General features: G+C 34.8%; 1 protein-coding gene across 1 annotated transcript; it reads right to left on the bottom strand.

Annotated features, from left to right (window-relative positions):
* Nucleotides 1–2,437: 2,437 nt before the first annotated feature.
* LOC112500806 (LL-diaminopimelate aminotransferase, chloroplastic) lies at nt 2,438–7,490 on the bottom strand. The gene is made up of 10 exons (XM_025104391.1): nt 7,386–7,490; nt 7,156–7,232; nt 5,910–5,977; nt 5,680–5,796; nt 5,134–5,196; nt 4,787–4,891; nt 4,604–4,654; nt 4,085–4,405; nt 3,724–3,930; nt 2,438–2,934 (listed from the first exon to the last, which is right to left on the bottom strand). The coding sequence occupies exons 1-10, from the start codon at nt 7,472–7,474 to the stop codon at nt 2,641–2,643; spliced, it is 1,392 nt and encodes a 463-aa protein (XP_024960159.1). The 5' UTR covers nt 7,475–7,490; the 3' UTR covers nt 2,438–2,640.
* Between the last annotated feature and the right edge of the window lie 1,718 nt (nt 7,491–9,208).

Here is a 9,208-nt window from a genome sequence, read left to right as displayed (position 1 = left end):
ATTTATTAATTATATTTTTTATATTTATTTTAATTTGTTAATTATATATTTTATTAGCATATTTGAAAAATAACTAGAACATAAATATAATTTTATATTACAATTAAAAAATACACAATTATATAATATTGATTTTTATAAAAAAGTAACATTAAATAATAAATAGTAACATAGATTTCTCGCAATCTCGATTCGACTATAAGATTTATTAAGAGAAATTAAAAGACGATAATCAAATGAAAACCACAAAAAAATTAAGAGTCATGAGAACTGATCTAAGCCCTAATCGGGTTTTGATCATATGGTTTTAATTTAAAGTTGTTTTTAATTAGAAAAATGACATGATCGTCATTTTGGTAACAAAAATACCAAATGGAGCACATACTCACCATGATATTCCATCTCATGAAATGACGGAATTTTCATAAATATGTTATTTCACCTCATGAAATCCAAACATAATGTTCATATATATGTTATTTCACCACATGAAATCAAACACAATATAATCTATTTCACCCTATGAAATCAAACAATTTCCGTTTATATGTTATTTCATCTCATGAAATCAAACACAATTTTCGTCTATATGTTATTTCACCTTATGAAATAAAACAAAATTTTGAAAAATAAAAGACACCAAAACTATAGACAAATATTTAACCTCCTGATTTAGCCTCGCAATCTCCACCGCCGTCTCTTCTCACCTTCTTCTTCTCCTCTGTCGTATGATCAAAAAACCTCTTTGTCGTCGATATTACCTTTTTCACGTTGGACCCCCATGGATGATCACTTGGAAAAATCCCCAAATTTTGCATCACAATTTGATTTGAAATCAAAATTGAAATAAAAAATGTTTCCCAAAAACGAAGATTGAAATCAAGATCCAGTAGGGACTTAAGGATTAAAAGCACCGTAGTCACCATCATATGTGAGTTACAGATATAGTCGTTTACCTGCAAAAAACCATCTATATCTTCTGTCTTCTACTTCATTAAAATGCTCAAGATCTCACATGTTCATGAATTAAATCAAAATCAAACATTCAAACAGATGAACGATACAAAATAATATATGCATATCTGGAGTTCAATTCTCTTCAACATAAGAACACTAGATTAGATGAACAATGTGTCACGAACAGATGCATATCTAAAGTTTCTCTTCAACATAAGAGCACTAGAACATATGAACGATGTAGAAGAACAAATCTAAATGGAGAATGATTCAGCCATTGCTATAGGACCCCCCGTCGGAGCCATTACTACAACGATGGATTTGGTTTGTACTGTTCTTGTCTTCTTGATGCTTGTAAGTTTGTTGCATTAAAAAAGAAAAAAATATTTCGTTACACTAAATAGGAATTAAGTCAAACTTCGTTATATTTTAATGGTATTTGTCCTGTATCTATATATCGTATGTATGTGTGTATATAAGCAAACCCCATGAAGGATGAGGTGGTGTATTTAGATTGAAGTATTCCTCTACAAATTTTGTGAGTTTTTACAATTTTGTATTTAGATTGAAGTGTTTCAACATTTTAAGTATTTTACCTCTTAGGATTATCTTTCTACATCGTATAAATATGTATGTATTTGTCGTTTGTACCGTTAGATAATAAATTAAGAAGGAATTGCCTTATTCTACAAGTGTCGTCCGAACACTAACAAAAATACTGAGAATTAGCTACATGCTAACGAGGTTCGTTATTGTCTTATATCTTGTGACCTGAAAAAGAACAATATAACAATATGGAAAATACTCATGGCCTCTGAAGTAGAGATGATCATTTGAGGGCCCGAGTCTAACCTGACCTAACTTGTTCTTTTATCCAACATACCTAATATACCCAAGCCATTTTTTCAGGCTTGACAACTTGTCATTGTCCGTCCTGTAAACAAGCCGGGCTGGCCCATAGGTTAACGAGCCTAAATAACGTAACTCTTAATTAACAAATGTGAAACCAAAAAGTAAAGGAAAAACACCGTTGCAATTAAAACTTTAAACAACTAGTGACTATATTCATTGTTGATCGATTAGGACTTTTGACATAAGAATGTTAACAAAGATAATGAATATCCTTTTGGGTTCTCAAGAAAAACCGAAGAGTCCCAACTCCCATCTTATAACTTTAATAATTTAATTTTAAAACATACCAGTATAATTTTAACTAATGGTAAAAAAATATTAATTATAAAGCATAAAGCCCGTCCATATTTATTTTTACATCCTCCATGTCCGCCCATTAATTTTAACGAACAAACTTAGGTGCGTCCATTTTCTCGATAATTGTTGTCCAGCCCGTATTTCTAGCGGGCCGGATGGGTCGGTCTAACGGGTCAACCCGCCCATGAACAGCTCTAGTCTGAAGAGACTTGAACTGATGACCAATGGGGTACAGCCCCCACTGCCTGGCTTTTATTTGTCAACTTTCACATTAGGAGGACAACTTAAAAACAATTTAGATTAATGTAGAATCATAACAATCTTGAGCTCTGCATAAATCAAGCATTTTTCACAAATCTAAAGTTACACTAAACCAATAGAAAGTCTAGATGGGCAACACCAAAGCTCAGCCATCAGTTTATTGAATAGTTTAAAACTACAAAACCTGGATGATTTTCTGAAGGTTCATTTTTCTTACTTGTACAGCTCCTTGAATCTCCGGCAGGCTTCCAACACGTTGTCCCGGTGGCCAAATGCACTGACCCTAACGAACCCTTCACCAGCAGGTCCGAACCCACTACCAGGCGTGGTCACGACATGGGTCTTCTCGAGAATCTCACTGAACACATCCCATGAGCTTTGGCCCGGAAAGTGAACCCACACATATGGGGCATGTTTTCCTCCATATACTTTAAAACCAAGCGAAGTAAATGTATCCACTATAATCTGTGTATTTTCTTTGTAGAACCCAACCACTTCATGCATAGCCTGCAACAATTAGAAACACATTTATCATATACAACACCATGGGCAAACCCTGGAGCAATGGTTTAGGTTAGCCATTTGTGACACCGAGGTTACAGGTTCCAGTCATGGAAACAACCCTTTGCAAAATGAAATGTTGCATAAAAGTCTTCCCACATGAATCGCATAGCCCTTGTGGCTCTCTTAGCTTGAGGCCTTGGCATTAGTCATGAAGGCTCAATCTGTGTGAGCTTCTAACAAATTAAGTTATAACCTTAAAATAGAAGTTAAAATAAACTCTCTTTGAAAAATGTCTTATTAAAAGTCCATTAGAAGCTAAGATTAGTGAGTTTAAGGGAAAAACTAAGAATATAAGCTTGGCTCGTTTAAGCTCACTTCATTTAGGTTTGTTGAGTTGCCAAGCGTGAGCCATGCTATGCTCAAGGTCAGCGTGGAAAGTCAAGTTGGACTGGTATCACCATAAGCTGTGGACTGCCGACCTTTTTGCAAGCCACGGCTTAGCTCATCCCCTACAAAGTGCCACAAGGTTGGTCCTTATATAAAACCACTACTGAAACCAGTATTTGCCCTCAATCAGGGATGCATTTGGTTCACGAACGGACTGGACTAGATGGGTGAGAGAGAGGTAGGCTGGTGAAAGAATTGTGGAAGATTTTTAGGGTTTTAATTTGACATGGGCAGTTAGTAACTTACCAGTCCCTATTTTTGATCCATTTATTATGGGTCATGTCCGGTGTACCAAAAGCACCCCAAGGAACATATGTAGTGTTAGTTGCTACCATCATAACTAACCTCAAGACCTTCAGGAGAAAGGCAAGCAAGACCACCAGCTTGAGCAATGTTTGATGCGCCATTAAAGCCAGTACAAACAATGCGGTTGAAGTCCTTTGCCACAGGAAATCCATCTGAATACTTAAGCTCTTTTGGGACTACAGTCCACCCTAGACGAACTCCGGTAAATCCAGCATACTTGGAGAAAGAAGCTGTTTCAATTGCAACCTGCAACACTCCAAAAAAGGGAAACAAGTTACTTTGAATCTTGGTTGAACAAAGTCCAATTTAGGCTCTCTTTTAGTGTGAAAAAATGATGATAACATAGTTCATATGAGCATCCATCTCGTAAGGTGCTATATGTCACTAGTGTTGATTGTACCTCCTTGGCTCCAGGGATTTCAAAGATGGATTTAGGGGTGTCTCCTGACACATACATGGCATATGCTGAATCATATATAATGATGGACCCATTGTCTTTTGCAAACTTTACTAATTGAATCAGTTGCTCCCTTGATGCAGCGGAACCAGTTGGATTGTTGGGTGAACAGAAAAATATGATGTCTGTTCGAGAAACTTTAGATAAATCAGGAAAGAAATCATTCTCTGGGGTACATTTCATGTATTCAATTTTTCCAAATTTCTCAACATCCTTTTGGAACTGCCCTGTCTGACCCATTATAACACTTGAATCTACATAAGCCTGAAAGGGAAATGAAGATCAAAAATAAGTTGCAAACGTAAATGGTTTTGCAGCAACTAGCTTTTCGCTAACCAAAGTTTTTCCCTTTTAGTAACTCATGGTTCTGTTATTATACAGAAGACAGTAGCAGAACCAAGTGAGTTTTAACTGTCAAATTTGCTCTTAATCTTAATGAACGCAGAATAAAGAACTGGTTACCGGATATGAAGGGTCTTGCACTGCCATAGTAACGTTGGACCCAAACAAGACCTGCCAGAAAGATAAAAGTAGAAGTCAACTGTAAATGATGCTGTTAGATGATATTTAACCTAACGAGAAATAATATTGAAAATGCAGATGAAGTGCACAAGAATTAAACAATGTTGTACAACAAACACAAACCTGAAGGCGAGAAATGTCTGATTTTGCACCATCAGATACAAATATGTCATCTTCCTCTATACCAAGGTTCCCATAAAACGTTGAAGCAAGTCGCGCTCTCAGTTGCTGAACATATAAATGTCACATAAAGTTAGAATCATCATAAGGGAAATTTGAAACTGGTATATGACGGGGGGTTTACACCAATTCAACCTCCCAATACAAGCATATGATTAATATATTTTGATACTGAGATAGTAAACTGCATATTTCCGAAGTTGTCAGATATATTACACCAGTTCAAGATAAGTATACCTGATTGCTTTAAAATCATAACTACATCAACAGAAGCTATCAATTATACGTACTTTTTCACCTTGTTCTGCTCCATATCCACTGTAACCCTCAACAGTTGATAAGGCGAGTGCTCTCTGCCAAGCAGAAAAATGAAACCATAAAACCGAGTAAATAAATGAGAGAGGCAATGGCAAAGATTATGTAGCAGTAGTTCTAATGAAACCAAGCTAATTTTCATGGATGAGTTGTAATTAACTACCATTCAAAATCACAAAGCAACTTGAAAATCTCCAACACCTTAGGCGCACTCTATTCTCATGAGTTTTATCACAACATGCAACTCATAAGATAAATAATGTTACTTGTTAACCAACCAATTGTTGGTAAACTGAAAATATTCATGACTTTGTGTTGTTATACTTGATTACGAAACCAATCTTTTATGTCCCAGAAAGAGGGGGCTATACATTGGAAAAAAGGTATCTCGTTGAGAAAAGAGGGACTTTAATAGGACAAAAGGTTAAAGTTCCAAATGCGGTCACTCTAAACACCATCAATAAAAAAATAAAACCCACGTTACATACAGGGACGAAAAATTCGGCAAAGTGCGATCATACCTTAGCCATGGCAGAAGTAATAACTTCTGGAATGGGCTCAGTAGTATCACCAATTCCAAGGCTTATCACTTGTGCATCAGGGTGTTTCAACATATGTGCAGCCTTCCTTCTACCAATCTGTAATTCAGCACATGAAAAATCTATGAATATCATCTCCAGTGCAAAATAAGAACAGAGATTAATGTTCACATTTGAAACTATAAGTAAGATGTGGCAGTTATAGTACAGACCTCTGGAAAGAGGTAACCGGCTTGAAGTTTAGCAATATTCCCATTGCGGGAGACTTGCGTCTTGTAAGCTGCAGAATAACAACACACAAAATTAAAGGTTTGGCCAACCAAATAGCAACAAGTATAAGTTTACGAGTTTCCTCCAAAATATGGGAAAAAGTTCCAAACAATATTACATACGTCTTAAAATCTGTCAAATATATTTTCCTTATAATGCATAGGCGCCAAATGAATAAGCATTACTTTGGCAAGGAGGGATAATGACCCTTTTCACCAGTTGACTGTAGATTTTTATCATTTGAAGCAGAATTCCAACCATTACAATCATGTATTTAATGAGTAAACTGAAATCAATGAGATAATCATCCATTATATATTGGTTCTTAATTGATAGATTATGGTTATATTACCAACTGTATTAGTCATAATTCATGTACCACATGCAAGTAGGTGTTGTTGGAGTCCCACATGGCTAGATTTGAACCGTTTCTCCTTAATATATGTTGGAAATCCCTTCAACTTATTTGGAGAGTAATTTGATGGGGTGCCACATATCTCATATGGTATCAGAGCCGGCGTCTAGCATCTCTAGGGACTCGACACTCAATCTAGCCTAGCCTTCTTTTGAGGAGACATGTTGGAGTCTCACATAGGCTAATTATGGACCAACCCACCTCTATATATCAAGAGAGTAGAGACCACCCTCTCTCCGTGAGGGCTCTTTTTAGAGGTAATCATGATACGGCTCCAATACCTCACAGGAGTAGCTTCCACCCACATTATGAAATGTATACATACTATGTCAGTATTGTACTTGTAAACTGAGAAATATACACATTTTCATCAGCTCTCTCTCTCTTTCTCTAGTCATTTTCTATCTCTACTGTATTTCTTGCAAACTTACATCACCCAAGGCAATTACATTGTCCTATCAACTTTGCGGACACCAAACATCACAAGTGCACTTCGCAATCCCCATCCATCTACTGTTTACAAACTAGTTTGAATGGTGTGTTCAGCTCCCCCGGCCTAGCCGAGTAGCCCGGCCCCCATCATCATGTGTAAACAAAAGCTAAATTGGATACAACAGTCCCGTTGTATGAACTGCTGCTGTTCGTTTTATGGAAGTTCAATCCAGTTATTGAATAAATTATTAGTTTTTCATGCTCCATCCGCGCCCATCCACGCACACAGCGAAGAAGCATAATAGTAGAAAAGGACAAATACTATCATAATGCGTAATTACCAGTCTGTTCAGTGGGGGAAGTAGCTACGCATTTACAAACTCCCATCTTTCTAAAAGGTGCACTTACCACCTGAGTTCTGCAAGGAGAAGAGCATGTAATTAAAGGTCGAATCGATCATTGTTTGTTCTTTCGTATAATTAGTGGGAAAACGAAATAATCCAGCCACTAATCGAATAGTTTTCAAAACTGAACATCAAATTCAAATAAACGTCTGGAATTAGATGGATACCTTACAACATCGAAGCTATTTTGAGCGAAGAAGTTGGAGGTCGACGATGAGAGTGAAGTTGCAACGAGATGATGGGGAAGAACAGACATTGCGAACAGGAAATGATAGGCTGGAAAACTGAAGTTCTAGTAAAAGGCGCAATTGTTTTTATAGTTGTAAGGAAACCCTAGCTTCTCCTAATCTTTGAGAGAATTGCAAAAATAGTCCTTTGACTAATTTTTTTTTTTAAGCAAAATGATGAAAATAACCATTTTATATAACCTTCTTACATAAAATAATCAGTTTTTAAGGGTTTTACAAAACTAAACACAAGGATCTCCCCCAGGGGCGATCCGTACTAGTGGGGGTGATCCAGCATTTTTCTTAGAATTTTTTTTTTTAAATTTTCTTTTTTTCCACTTGGGGCGAGCCAGGGGGCGATCCAGACTTTTTTTTCTTTTCTTTTCTTTTCTTTTTTTAATACCAATTTCACTATAAATATCAACCGCCTCATTTCATAATTTTTCACATTTTCTCTTTCATTTCTCTTTTCATATATTATACTCTCACAACTTTTAACCCATTAAACACAATCAACCATCACAAAACATGAAATCACGTCAAAGTGATGATGTTTGTGTGTATCTTCGAAGTGGCGGTTAAAGCCCGTACGCATATATACGTTAAAAATATGTACGTAAAACGTACATGAATATACATAAATAGGCGTACGTGTTAAAACCCGTACGTATATATATGTTAAAATACGAATTTTCAATTTTTGTACCGTTTATATCGTTTTGTTTACGTAATGCATCTATATATATATATATATATGTTAACGCAATTTATATCGTTTTTTTTATGTTATACATCTATATCTATATATATATATATATATACACGTTACCGCAATTTATATCGCTTTTTTACGTTATGCATCTATATATATATATATATATATATATATATATATACGTTACCGCAATTTATATCGCTTTTTTTACGTAAATGTAAGTAGGTATATATATATACATATATACATACGTACACATATATATGTACATACATACGTGAAGATACGTAAATATGCGTAAGAGTTTTAACCAGTACACATATATATGTATAAAATACGTACGTAAAACGTACATGAAGATACGTAAATATGCGTATGGGTTAAAACCCGTACACATATATACGGTAAAAATACGTACGTAAAACGTACATAAATATACGTAAATATGCGTACGGCGCATATATATGTATAAAATACGAAGTTTCAATTTTTGTACCGTTTATATCGTTTTTTTTTTACGTAATGCATCTTTATATATATAAATGTTACCGCCACTTCGAAGATACACACAAACATCATCACTTTGACGTGATTTCATGTTTTGTGATGGTTTATTGTGTTTATTGTTTTTCACCCCCTCCTCTCCTCACATACATTCACCTCATCACATACATTCACCTCCTCACATTCACTCACTCTCTCCGATATTTTTTTAAAATTATAATTTTAAATTTACACTTTATACTCTTATAATTAGTTAATTAATTTACTTTACGTTCTTTTACTTTTAAATGTTTCATTTTAAACCATTATCAAATTAACATACATAATCGTATATAAATTAAAACATGACTAAAAATACATTTTTATTTTAACAAGTTATACCATTATAATTGTCTCGTTAATACCTTCAAAATGAGTCMAATATTGAATAATTTTTTACTTAATTATATTATTATATATACTTATGAAAAAATATTTTTAATATTTACGATTATACTTTTATAGTTATTTATTTAATTTATGATATATCATTTATTTTTACACC

Source organism: Cynara cardunculus (genome assembly GCF_001531365.2).
Source record: "Cynara cardunculus var. scolymus isolate 2C chromosome LG 17, CcrdV1, whole genome shotgun sequence".
Taxonomy (NCBI): domain Eukaryota; kingdom Viridiplantae; phylum Streptophyta; class Magnoliopsida; order Asterales; family Asteraceae; genus Cynara; species Cynara cardunculus.
Note: the sequence above shows the minus strand (reverse complement) of the source record. Positions and strands in the feature narration are given on the sequence as shown.

Bases quoted from the DNA above. Each gene is read 5' to 3' on its own strand.
- LOC112500806 (XM_025104391.1), bottom strand. From the start codon at position 7,474: ATGTCTGTTCTTCCCCATCATCTCGTTGCAACTTCACTCTCATCGTCG. The intron at 4,655-4,786 runs GTTTGTGTTTGT...TCTTTCTGGCAG, and splicing joins CAGACATTTCTCGCCTTCAG to GTCTTGTTTGGGTCCAACGT. The intron at 2,935-3,723 runs GTTAGTTATGAT...TAATTGTTGCAG, and splicing joins TTTCTCCTGAAGGTCTTGAG to GCTATGCATGAAGTGGTTGG.